Source organism: Uloborus diversus, unplaced genomic scaffold (assembly GCF_026930045.1).
Source record: "Uloborus diversus isolate 005 unplaced genomic scaffold, Udiv.v.3.1 scaffold_477, whole genome shotgun sequence".
In the NCBI taxonomy this organism is placed as follows: Eukaryota; Metazoa; Arthropoda; class Arachnida; order Araneae; family Uloboridae; genus Uloborus; species Uloborus diversus.
The window spans coordinates 85,082-99,401 of NW_026558656.1; the positions used below are offsets into that span (position 1 = coordinate 85,082).

At 34.9% G+C, this 14,320-nt stretch overlaps 1 protein-coding gene across 1 annotated transcript; it reads left to right on the forward strand.

Moving 5' to 3' along the window:
- Nucleotides 1-11,125: 11,125 nt before the first annotated feature.
- On the forward strand, nucleotides 11,126-12,869 carry LOC129233505 (uncharacterized; the record flags this gene model as incomplete). Its single annotated transcript, XM_054867522.1, has 2 exons — nucleotides 11,126-11,570; nucleotides 11,663-12,869. Coding segments are annotated over exons 1-2 (1,652 nt in total), but the record flags the coding sequence as incomplete, so codon positions are not given.
- Nucleotides 12,870-14,320: the final 1,451 nt, after the last annotated feature.

The following is a 14,320-nucleotide window of genomic DNA, read 5'->3' on the forward strand; positions in this document are numbered from 1 at the left end:
TTAGAGAGACATCGAGAGAAGACGCCTACCACACTGGATATCTGTGGCTCCTTTCTAATTCTCATCGAAAGATCGAAACCGTTATAAGCCTCACATCAGGGATGGCGTCACATCAGGGATCAGAGGGGGTCACTGACTTTTATATTATAACGCAATTAAATTCCCAAAATCAATACTTAAATAATATTTCGTTTGCTCTGTAACGGACGTTATCTCATAAGATATTTTTCATAAATTCTTCTCCAGGAATATTTGTTCTCCATCCTCAGCCGATTTGATACTTTGAAGGCGGTGTGTGCTAATTGAATAATAGTTAGGTTTAAAAAAAAAGGGAGTTATATACATCTGCACGTCAAAAAATGCATTTTAAAACAAAACCATTTTCCACATCATAAACTGTTTTTAATCAATTTAAAAACGGAAGTTTGTGAGAAAACAATTTTACTTTTGAGAAACCCCCATTTTGGTTAGGCTTTACAAATCCCATAAAATTTCTTTTGTCTCAGCTACCTCTTTACGTTTTATGAATTAAATGGAAAGAGCAGATATGTTCGAAAATACTAATGCTTTCGTTAATGCAAATAAACACGCTATTCTAAATCCATTATTGTTACAGACTATAAAAGCTTTTCTGCTCGCCCTCTAGCTCAATTATGAGCGAGCGCTCCCAAGCGTTGCCAATAGAAAAGAAAGTTTGATGCAGAAATGATAATAAATGGAGGACCATTTTTGTTTTCTATTCTTCTTAATACAATCGACCAGCGCATGCCCAATTGAGCTTGCAATTTGCTTAAATCAATTAGGAATAATTATGTTATCGGAGCAATTCACTACTTTTGTAAATATTATCATGCATGGTGGAAGGATATTTTTGTTTTAGATTTAGAACGTAACAATTGGCGAAAGTTACAGAGAATTAATTAATTTGTCAGCTCGCATATTTTTCCTTCACTGAGACTAGTTGATTTTCTTAATAAAAGGAGCTAGACAGTAAACAAATAAAATGAGAGAATATTTTAGTTGAAGCAAACTTAATCTGACAGAGTCGTAAGGCTGTGATTCGGAAACGCGTGACCTTCACAATGCCGCCAGGTTAGGTTTGCCCCAACTATAGTTGTTTTAGAATAATATCTAAACACGTTTCTTTACAAGGACCTTTCAATATACAAAGATAACGGACAAGTAATTTTTTTCTTGCTAACATAGTTTTAATGGAGTTGTTTCCTTCAGTCAAAAGTAGTACTCTTTGTCACTGAAATTTAGGGAATAAGTAATAAAAATAACATGGACCCAGAAAATGCTTCCATTTTCCCAACTGTTATTTTTTAATTAACTTTTTAAACTGTCTAATTTTTCAAACAAGGCGTGGTCTTGATGACGTCACAAATGATGCATTTTGGCGCATCTTTCTATCGTTTGCACGTTATGATAATCAAGAAGTGAATTAAAATTGTGCTCTACGCTTGCTGTCAACCATATCGTTGCCAATAAACGTGAGTAAAGATGCGAATTAAATATTTTGCTCTGTGAATGGCAACATTGAATGACGTTTCACATTTGTGATGTCATTGGCAGAAGCGTAAACAATAAAAGCGCGCCGATTTAAATATTTTTTTTAAATATAAAATTTGAACAAATTATTTAAACAATGGTCAGATCCTTTGCTTTTAAGCACGCTCTTTCAGAAAAAAATAATTTTAAAATTTTGGAAACGACCCCCATTTTATTTCACTTTTCTTTTACGTATCTCTTTCTTTTTATCAGCTACGAAAATTAAGAAATGGTGTGTTGTTTTGTACGGCTAACAAAAGCTATTCCAAATGCATTTTCGACTAAGGCAGGTGTTTTCAACCGGGGAGGGGGAGGGTAGAGGAATGTTTAAAAAACTAAACTAAAAAAAGAAAAATGTCTATAATTTGCTCAATATTGTGTCACGTGTAAGTATTTTCGATATTATCAACTTTTTTTTGAAGTGATAACTTCTTACGGAGGGTAAACCGATTTGTGACATAACGCGCGTAACGGCGCAACTCTCGTCTGGCATTCCTTTCGTTCGCGCATACGACAGAAGCGCGCCAGGGTGGCGACAGATCAGGGAAATCAGGGAGATCAGGGAAAAGTCAGGGAACTTTATTAATCAGGGAAAAGTCAGGGAAATATCAGGGAATTTGGAAAAAATTACAAAAAATCAGGGAAAATTGATTTTTATGAAAAAAAAAAATTTTTTTTGCTTTACGAAATTAAGTACTCTAATTCCCTTCACATTTTCCGCCAATTATGCGTCCAAAAAAAAGTAAAATTAATGAGGTGCGATTATACACCGCTGCATATTTGTGCATCTTTTTTCCTCAACGTCAAAGTATTGAATCTTACTTATTAACCACAGGATGAACTTCCTAAGATTGCTTCTGTGTCTGTTAGGTTGTTTATTTTACCTAGGGTGAAATTTGCTTTCACGCTTTCAATGCTACGTAAAATAAACAACCATACAGGCAAAGAGGAAGAAAGGCCTTAGCTCTTTTGTCTTTATTCCATTGTCTCGAAGTAATTAGCGTACTGTAACCACGATTTCAAGAAGAAATCTTTAGTTTTTGAATAATTCCTGATAAAAGCTTAAATGTTATTACTTCTTTACGCTTTTAATTTAATTGCTAAAATTGAACTTTCAATAAAAAAACTTTGTTTTTTGCCGTTATACTATTTGTTGTCACTGCCAATTATAAAGGTTTTCTTTTCTTCAGACTTAAGTGATTCTTTTATTTTATAACCAAGTTGTATTCTTCTTTTATATATTTTGACATTAACTAAACGCTTTTTTTTTTTTTTTGCATTTCAAAGTTGTTTGTTACAAAAGCAATCTAAGAATTTTTTTCAATACATACTGAAATCATTTGAAATAGAGTTAACTTGTGTTTACTTAAGTAAATATTTTTATTTTTTTTTCTGTTAAAATGCTGGATTCATTCATTAAAACCTATGTTCTTGATTAGAGAAAAGCTCCCTGTGAATGGATGTCAAATGGCTTCATCTGTTTTGCATAAATGTGTCAATTAGTTATATAAGAATAACTACATTACTTCTATTCTTTCACTATTACTTGTTATTCTCGCAACAATTATTATACTGTTTGAAAATTTAGTTCAAAATAATTTCAATTACTTTTTAGTTCAATCATAAATACACATATGTTTTGAACAGTGATTTTAATAGTTTCTTAAAATTCTTATGCTAAGTAGTTTCTGGAAGTAAAGTATTTTTTTATTTTTTTTTATTTTTTAATTTTCTATAATCTTTCCATTGTAGAAAAATTTAATATACTGTTTTGTAGGGTTTTTTCCCCCCAAAAAATTGACTTGATATGTTTTTTAGCCATTTTATTAAAAAAGCATCATCTTTTTAAAATATATCTTTAGTTCAACAACTTTACACAACTTAAAAGTTAAAACGTTTTAAAATACTGAATTTTGTACAAACATTTAATGGATTTCAAGTAGAGCAAAGAAAGAAAACTATTATCATTGGTAACGTAAATCAGGGAAATTTGGTGAACTAAATCAGGGAAAAGTCAGGGAACTTTTTTTCACAGTTCCTGTCGCCACCCTGCGCGCATAGTCGGGGAAATTTTGTTTCTTTACTCCTTGGGTCAGCTTTAAGCGTTAAGTGATAGTAGAAAAAGTAATGAAACTAACAGAAGATGGATGATCGTCGCAACATAACTCAATCTCCTAACGAAAGGTGAGTTTAATAATACAATATAATACCAATAACATTGTAAACAATATATATTCAAAACAGCATTTAATCTTTAAATTTATTTTCAAAACAAAAACATTTTTGCGATTAGTTATACTAAAAATATCTCGCTTCATTTAGGGTTTTGAACTGTGATAAGGTGTACATATTTTAAACGAACTTCATCCCCGCAGACTCCGCAGCGCGGAGGTTGGGGAGGGCCGAGAAAACAAAAATAATAAATAAACATTTAATTTGTTCATCACAGAGTAAAATCTAAAATGTTTCGTAAGTTTGAGCGTTTTTTCTGATAAATGAAATACTTAGAAACGACGCATCATTTAATCTATTGTTTTTGCGTCGACATCAAAACTTATGTTTAAAAGTAGTCTGAATGGTGATCAAAGAATAAAATTATTTTTCATTTAGAGTTATTTTCAAGTCGGTTCCATTTTTTTTAGATAACATACAATGCAAAAATTTCGTTGCTTATTATAGCTACTATAAGCCAATTGTTACTTTCATAGGATTAAAAAAGATAATAATTTAATCCTATGAAAGTTATCACTTCTGCCGAGCGTCCCGTGACGCTCTTTTGTTTTAAGTTTTCAGTACTGTTTTTAACCACATATCTTTGTAAACATCAATTTTGAATATTAGCATACAGGAAGTCAAATTTTCAACCAAATCTGGACTCCTGAGATGTATTTTGTCAGTTACAACATAATATGCAAGGACAAAGCAATGGTAACCGTCGCACTGTAGCTGTGAGAGTAACTCATAATACATGCCAACTTAACGCGCGTACGAGAAAACCTCAATTTAGTTATTTGATTTCAAATGCTTTAATAATAATATGCTCAAAATTAAGTTTGTAGAAAAGTTAAATTTTGTGAACGAATTTGTATATTTTTATTCAATAATCAAATTCTGTTTCAAACTTACAGTGCTGGTAAAAAAAAATTGCATCACTCTCGCATTTTCACAATAATGGGATTATGTGAGAAGTTTTGGTCGACCGATTAATGATGAATGTATGTGAAATTCTGCAAAACTTACGAAATAAACATTTAACAGCAGGAATCCGATAATTGTTTACGTAGATCGGGGCTGTTTCCGGGCCAAGGCAAACTGCTGACCCATGCTCATTTTTACATTTCTGAATCTGCGTTTGAGTTTAGAGAAAAAAAAATTACTTAACCACATGCCAATTTAAGTCTAATGGCACGATAAAGGTTTTTAAATTGTTACTTACCAGTTTCCCTATGGCACGCAGCAGAATCTTCCCGGAAAATGACGTTTGGAACTGAAGTAAAGTGATCCCGGATAGTAGGAAGCAATTTCTCCTCCAAACTGCCAATATACACCTGAGCGTTTGCTGTTTCTTGCACAAAGTGAAGTCCACCAACTCCTTGATCAGAAATACATCCCCAAATCGTCTGGGATACGAGATGCCTGACTGTGTGTTGAATGCAGTAGGGATGATATTCCTTTCTTTTGCGGCGCGGGTGATGCAATTTTTTTACCACCACTGCAGATTTCCTTATTGTACTACTTGATCATATATGGTAATAGGAGTCAAGAGGCATGATCTCACGTCAGTGCTAAAAAAGGGCGCAGTGTCTGAAAAGTTGAGAGCCACTGGACTAAGTTAAACTGCTAAAGTTAAGGTGCTCCCCGAGCATTAGTCATGTCTCACTATCAAAATCATCAAATTTCTAGCCAGGAAGTTTACTGTGACGTGGTCGAGCACAGAGAGTGTTGACCGTGTAAGAGACAATAGGAAATTCATTGTGTATACCTTCCTGCCAAAATATGTATTTAACCAATCAATGGCAATTTACAAACTGAAACTACGTCACCATGCGTCCCGTTTCCAAGCCAACCTCCCTCTCCTCGAAGATGAAATGTATCATTTTATGGAGTCGCAAAAGGGAACACTGATGGGCAGTCAGAAAACTTTCCTGCGAGGTGTTTCCAAAATCGAAATTCTTGCTTTCTTTTTCATTCATTTCAAGTGTGAAAATATTGTTCAATATATTTAACCAAACATTTTCTATAGCTTGGTAATAATTCATTTATACTAGAAAATCGCCCGTCAAAGTGTGACCGGTGAAAATTGCTTCCACGCATTTGAATGAAGCCATTGCCTGTTTAGTGATATTTTGATAATTGAAGTTTTAACCCTAACTCCAGTGGATGAACTCTAAACTCCAGTAGATAGCGTTCATTGTTGACCAGTTTTTCGTTTCTTCCTTCCCCTTTACCGGATCGAGTTCAGCCCTGTCACGATAAAGCCTTTCCCTGCGTGCTAAACATTATCAAAACATATTATGATATTATCATGCCGTGGCGCGAGTTTCATTGTTGAATCAATCATTCGCAATCAGTTGTTCACTCGATCATTGGCTATTACTGAAATATAAAATATTTTTCCGGTGAAATACATTCTGTTTGGTTGTTAAAAATATTTTTGATCAAATAAATGAGTAAATAAAATAATGGAGGAATAAATGAATAGATTATGAAACAATAAACAAATAAAAAGAAGAAAAAATTAAGTATGAGAAAAAATAAACGAGTGAATAGAATAGTGAATGAATAAGAGAAAAGGCCTGAATAAATAAGTGAACTATTAAGTAAAGGAAAGTAAATGACTTAATTGCTAAATAAGCACAGATAAATACGCATAACACCGAAAATCAGTAAGTCTCAATTAATGTATTTAAAATGTTCAAGAACGTTATTATTTTATAATAACGAAAATAATTTTTGACTTACAGCAAAATATTACAATATGAGACATCAGTTTTTGAAATAGTATTATCAATATACATTTATGTTCAGAGATAATTTTTTCCTGACTGAAATATACTACTTTGTTAAAATATTACCAGATAGCTGCCGCTAACAACGGGTGTAATATTTCACCATTTCACCTTGCCCCGAAATTTAACTTTGCTTCACATTTCCATACATGTTGGTCAAAACCAAGGTAACAGAAGTGTTGTTTTGTCAAATGCAAGCTAATAACGGCTTCGATGAGAACTCGGAAGGTCGTAGAAAAGTCCGCTTAGTAAGCTGTTTTATTAAAATTAATCCCAATTAATAATTAAAAAAAAAGAACTTTTCTCCCTTTACTTACGGGATATTTTTCTGTGGCTTTCAAAAAAAAAAAAAAGTCTCAAACGTTTTCTTTTCAAGAAAATACTATGCATCAGTAGTCAGTACTCATTTTTATAATCATTGAAGTTTCTTTTTCGCAATTTCATTATACTTACGATTTTTCTCAATAGATGGCAGAACTGTTTACTTCAGAAGGACGAGTGTATTCAAGAACAAATTCAAAAACGAAATCAAGTGTTTCAGCGAAAAGAAAAAAAAAGTTAGGGGGGGGGGGGACGAGACAACAAAATTAGTAGGGTTTGAGGCATATGAGGGACTCGTCGGATTCCCCAGACGAGGGACTGCTTAAAAATTCTCGTTTGGAATACGGTTTCAAGAAGTTTATGAATTGAAAGAGAGAGAGAGAAAGTACTAAATGAATTCCTTTTTTATCAACACGCTTTTATTAGCTTCACCTGTATGTATGTATGTATCATGTAACGGAATCTTGCAGCTCAAATTTCGACCACTTCCTGCGATCGCATTCTTTTGAAATTTGGCACGCGACCTCAGACCCGATGACAATGCAATATTCTATAATCAAATTAATTAATCAACTCTTTATTGTAATTGTTAGTTTCCTCCAATTTTAATCAATATTTTGGCATAAATCCAACAATGTGAATAAAGAAATATTTAAAAAAATACATTAAAAAATGCTCGCAAAATTATTTAAAAAATCTACAAAAACCTTGATTTTTTCTGCATCAGACAAACTTTGTTCCCATGTTCCAAGGTAATTAGAACATGAAATATAATTGTTTTTAACTAATTTCATGCCAAAATTTTGGTTAGTTCTCAAATTTTCAAAGTAATGTAAATATGATTTCCGCGCACATACATCAATATTTTTTCGTAAAACAAGTTAAACTAAAAAGAAGAAAATAAAACAACAGCTTAAAAAACTAAAAAAACGCGCTTTCGTACCAAAATGAACTAAAAAGTGAAAAATAATCTTTGGATAAATAGTAGTTGACCAATCACTTAATTTTAATGTAATACAAAAAAGCGTGGAAGGCTACTTATCAGTTGTCTTGAATTTCTTCCATTTGTTGTCCATGTAAAAATGTAAATAGATAGCACCCCACGGTTTTTTGTATTACATTAAAAAAAAGGTGATTGGTCAACTACTAAGATCCAAAGATTATTTTTCACTTTTTAGTTCATTTTGCTACGAAAGCGTGTTTTTTTAGTTTTTAAAACTATTATTTTATTAAAGGCTGTTATTCCCTCATGTCCAGAGTTTTTCCAAAAATATTTTTCTATAAAAATAATCAAAGCAGGTGAATAGTAGGTTGTGTAGTGAGTGTGGAAGGTAGATCTCATGCAAAAAGCAATAATAATTACTTTCGCGCTTTAAGCATGAAACACAGGGACCGACAATGACTTTCGAGGGGATAGGAACTTTATTTGGTGCCCCCCCCCACCCAACGCACACTTTTATACTATACTAAAGATAAACAAATATTTTAACACTTACATATTACAACAATCAGGATAAATTTGGTAATGTCTTATACTACAATGTTATGTGCATATTATATTATCAGGAACAATAATAAAGGAGTAATGTAATGCTGAATATTCTTTATAATATAAGAAGTCATCATGTTTTCATTGGTTACAATAATTCGTGAATTATAAAATCACATTATATATAAGTTTTTAATATAATAATAATGTAAATATAGTGTTGAGTCTAGAGCAGCTTTGAAATTTTGAAAAGAGTTTATTTTAAAGAGATTTTTTTTTAGTTAAAACTTTTGTAACAGATTTGGTGCCCTCGAAACTTCGATGCCCTGGGCCTGTGCCCCATGTGCTCGTGCCTTAATCTGTCCCTGATTGAAACACAAAAAATTTGTTTAAAGAACTCTTTTTGCTGTTTTAATGGCCATTCGACCGAAAACGGTCACTCTGTCTCGCACGTGACGCCGCGTGTATTTCATTAAAAATAATACTTTAGAATTGTAATTGTTACCACTCCAAACAAATTTTGTATTTCCTGTTTTCGTTGTATCATATTCAAACTTGAGATCTGGCAACCCATTTTTGGTTCTGAAAAATGGTAACAAAATTATTAGCGTTCTTGTAGAATTACGTTGCGCATACGTTACGAAAGAGTTGTGTTATATATTCAATTTTAAGATATACGGATCATAAGATCAAAATGAGTCATCTTCATCACTGTAAATATCTTCATCAAACTTTCTTTCCTGTGCTGTGAAATAAATTGTGTTTAAAAACAAAAGCCGAGTCTGTAGTTACAACAACTGGCGTCCGGAGACAGGATCTTGTTCTCTGCATTACGTAAGTCAGTGATCGTTTGTTATTCATTGCAGTTAATGTTCAAGGTGATTTTAAGATAAATAAAATGGCTACAGATTCGAAATTAGACGAGACTGATCGCAAATTAATTGCTGAGCAAGAAAAATTACGAAATGAAAGAACTAATTTACGGCGCCTTTTTACAATAGCAGCAAATGCATTTGATGATATCCATAGTAAGGCCGATAATGAAAAGGATATTCACACTCAGTATAACTTAGTCGTTGAGAAAGCGGAGCGTTTATTTAAAGTAGATGAAGAGATTAAAGAAGTCATTAATTTCACGGATGAAGATTACGATACGATAGAATCTTACAGAGACAGATTCACAGAAATGAGAGTTATATATGAAAAACATTATAATCAACAGGAAGAAAGCAATTCTGTTATTTCAAGTAAATGTACACCTGATAATTTGAAATTGCCTAGATTACGCCTAAAGGAATATGAACTAATGCCTAGATCATGGGTGGCTTTTTGGGGACAATTTTGTAATATTCACGAGAATGAAAGTATAAGAGAAGAAGACAAATTTCAATATTTGTTATCATCATTAAAGCCAAAAACGAAAGCTCGTGATATTGTAGAAAGTTATCCGCCATCTAAGGGCAATTATTCGAAAGTTATTGAACATTTAGAGTCCAGATTTGGTAGAAAGGATTTACTGATAGAAGTTTATATACGGGATCTTTTATCACTAGTAAACAGTAAATCAAACATTAAGCTAACTGATTTATACGATAAACTTGGTTCGTATTTACGGGCATTAGAAACATTAGGTGTGACAACGTCTAATTATGCAGCGATGCTTTTCCCGGTTGTGGAGTCATGTCTTCCTGTCGAGATTTTAAAGGCTTGGGATAGGTATAGACTTAACAGAGAAGTCATAGAAGAGGATTCTGTTCTCACAAAGGAGAAGGTTCTTGAAAATATGATGACTTTCTTACGTCATGAAGTCGAAGGCGAAGAGCATCGTGCTTTAGCAGAAACTGCATTTGGAAGTGGAATAAAGCGAAAAGATTCCCATAAACCAGTACCGAGAGATGAGCCTACTGCTGCTGCACTAACTTCAAGCACAACCGCAAGACAATTCAGTTGTGTTTTCTGTGATCGTTCTCATCCAAGTCAGGAATGTCAGAAAATATCGGACATGAATTATGAGGACAGAAAATCGCAAGTAATGCGCAAGAGATGCTGCCTCGTTTGCCTCAAACCAGGTCATATGGCAAAAAGGTGCCACAGTAATGTAAAATGCAAAATTTGTGGTCGCCGACATTATGCCTTACTTTGTCCGGATTTGTCAGGGAAGGAGAAGCGTAATTTTGAGACAGATGCTATGACAGATGTGAGGAACACTACAGCCTTATTTTCCTTACAACCAGCAGATCATGAAATTTATTTAAAAACTATCATGATAAAAATACGAAATAAAGGGAATCAAGTATGTGTTCGTGCACTTATGGATGACGGATCCCATCGTTCATATATTGAGAAAAGTTTAGTGCAAGAACTTAAACTCATTCCTTCTGGACAAGAAACCATAGCACAAGGGTTATTTGGTGGAGGAATAACTCCAGAAATGCAGCACGGAAGATACACTGTTCTTATTGAAAGTTTAGATGGCAAATATAGAAAAAGGGTATCATTTCTTGACCAGCATAAAATTTGTACTACTCTACCCCGTATTAGGGATACAAATCTAATTTGTGAGCTAGAATCTCGGGGAGTAAGATTAACGGATTTGGGAAATTCTACACCAACTGTACAAGTTCTTCTAGGAGCTGATATACTGGGATCATTATTTACTGGACGAATTGAAGCTACAAAGACGGGAATTTCAGCAATAGAAACCAAACTTGGTTGGACAGTACTTGGTCTGGGAAGCAGAAAAGAAACTTTAAACATGGTCACGTTAACCCTGCAGAATACCGAGTTACCAAAATTTTGGGATTTAGAAGTTTTAGGAATTAAAGATCCAATAGAAAGAAAAAATAAGATCCTTCTTGAAGAAGAAACTCTAACCCATTTCAGAGAAACCTTAGAAGTTCTAGAAGGCGGACGATATGAAGTAGCTTTACCTTGGTTGTCTGGACATCCACCTGTATATGATATGTACGATGTCGCTGAATCCAGACTACGTTCAGTAACAAAACGTCTATTAAAAGAAAACATCTACGATGTGTACGATGATGTTTTGAGACAGTGGCAAAGAGAAGGTATAATTGAAGCTGTACCGCAGGACGAAATTTCGAAACCTGGTCATTATCTTCCTCACAGGCCCGTTATCAAACCATCAAGTGCTACAACTAAGGTTCGACCAGTCTTCGATGCCTCCTTTAAACGACCAGGTTATGCTTCTCTAAACGAATGCTTGAGTGTTGGACCTAGTCTTTCGGAACAGATTCCCCACTTCTGTTAAGATTTCGCACTGGTTCTATAGGAGTGATTGCTGATATAAAACAAGCTTTCTTACAATTGAGTGTCAAACCGGAGGATCGTGATTTTTTAAGATTCTTGTGGTGGAATTTCAAAGATCGATCAAAATTAGAATTCTGGAGGCATTGTCGAGTAGTCTTTGGAGTGACTTCGAGTCCATTTCTCTTGAATGCTAGTATTCGTCACCACCTTAATTCAAAGGAATACCAACTTGAATCTCTTCAGCCGATTGTCGAGAAACTTAAAAAGGGTTTCTATGTAGACAATTTGACTACCAGCGTTGAGGACCAAGAAGAGTTGGTGGAGTTCAAGACTGAGACGATGAAGATAATGAATGCTGCTTCGTTTGAATTAAGATGTTGGGCTCACAGTGGAGATCAGAACCAGGAACGTCAAAATGTTCTTGGTCTCGAGTGGGATACAAAGACTGATGAGCTGTACTGTGTTGGTCCTGATATAAGTTCCGTTGAAGTTGTATCCAAGAGAAAATTACTTTCCGTTGTTAACAGCATATATGATCCTGTGGGTTTCACATCTCCTGCGACACTGTTACCAAAATTGTTACTCCAAGAGGCTTGGCGCAATAAGTTGGACTGGGACGAACAGTTGCCTTCCGAAATGCAGTTACGCTATCAACGATGGGTAAAGCATTTAGATCTTATCCAGAAATGTAGGATCCCTCGTAGGATATTGCATGGAACTTTCGAAAGGGCCAGTTTACACATATTTACAGATGCATCGGCTCATGGGTATGCCTGCTGTGCCTTTCTACGATGTGGAGAAGAGGAAGAAGTGAGAGTCTCATTAGTTTCAGCAAAGGCTAGAGTAGCTCCTCTTCAGAGACCAACAATTCCACGATTGGAGCTTTTAGGAGCCGCTATTGGAGCTAGAATTGCTTCAACAATATTAGAAACATTTAATTTGCCTTTAAAGACGTATTTTTGGACAGATTCCATGATAGTTCTGGGATGGATTACTAAAACAGAACCCTGGAATACGTTTGTAGGTAACAGAGTGAAAGAAATACGAGAACTTACAAACATAGAAGATTGGAGATTTGTCCCTGGAGATATCAATCCAGCAGACTTACCTTCCCGCTCATGTGATTGGTCTGAACTTTTACGGAGTCAATGGTGGGAGGGTCCAAAGTGGCTTTATGAACGTCCAGAATTTTGGCCTTACACTGAGATCATTCTTCCTGACGAAGCGATGTTAGAACGACGGAAGTCAGTAGCTGTTAATCTAAATATTGAAGCAATGGAGCATTTTGGAAATAGATTTTTATACTTTTCCAGTTATCCAAGGATCATCCGCTTGATAGCCTGGGTATTGAGATTTTGCCAGAATATCAAAGTGAATTCTTGCAAGTTGACCAAGGAGCTGTCATACGAAGAAATTCGAAGGGGTGAGGAAACTCTGATACGAATAATGCAATCAGAATGGCCAACTGACATTAGGGAGAAGTACTCTCAGACAATTCAGTTTTACGAAGAAAATGAAATATTGAAAGTTCAATCAAGGCTAATCCTAGGGCAAGATCCAGAAGATTTTGTACGACCCATAGTTTTGCCAGATCATCCAATTGTCAGAAGACTCATAGAATATACTCATAAGTCACTTCACCATGCAGGCGTACAAACTACCTTGTCTCATCTACGTGACCGATTTTGGATTCCTCGGGGACGGAAAGTTGTTAGAGAAGTTTTACAGAAGTGTATGACATGTAAGAGGTATACATCAAAACCTGTAGTACCAGTTGTTCCTGCTCCTCTTCCTATTGATAGGATCAATCGTGTAGCTGCATTTCAAGTGACTGGGGCTGATCTGGCAGGTCCTGTTTATTTGAAAGGAAGGCAAAAGGCTTGGATAGTGCTTTTTACGTGCGCGGTATATCGTGCTATTCACTTAGAGTTGGTGACATCCCTGTCTACTGAAGCATTTATGCAAGCCATGAGACGATTTTTTGCTAGAAGAGGACGTAGTTCTATTATGTACACTGATAACGGAACTAATTTTTTGGGAACAACTAGAGCTCTCAGCTCCCTCAACTGGCAAGAAATAACATCTGAATGTGCTATCCAACAGATTAAATGGCACTTCAATCCCCCTACAGCACCATGGTATGGAGGTTGGTGGGAAAGAATGATCCGCACCGTTAAAGAACTTTTGAGAAAGGTATTAAGCCGTGCTTCTGTCACTTACGAGGAAATGGTGACTTTACTATGTGAATGTGAAAGCATAGTTAATGGACGTCCTCTTACATATGTTTATGATGATCCGAATGAGTTGAGGGTTATCAAACCTTCTGACTTTATACAAGACATAAAAGGAAATGAAACTGTGGATTTGGACATCGTAGATACCAGACATCTACGTAATCGCATTCGATACCTGCAGAATCTACGTTATCAGCTACGTCAACGATTCCAAAAGGAGTATTTAGCAGAACTTATACGGAATCCTCATTTATCTACCAAACGACAGAACCTGTCACCAGGTGATATTGTTCTCATTGGCTCAGAAAACACAAAACGTTTAAATTGGCCTTTAGGACGTGTCATCAAACTATATCAAGGTAAGGATAACATCGAACGAGTAGTTAGATTACGTGTGGCTAATGGAGAAATCATCCGTCCAGTTCAAAGAGTCTATCCTTTGGAAA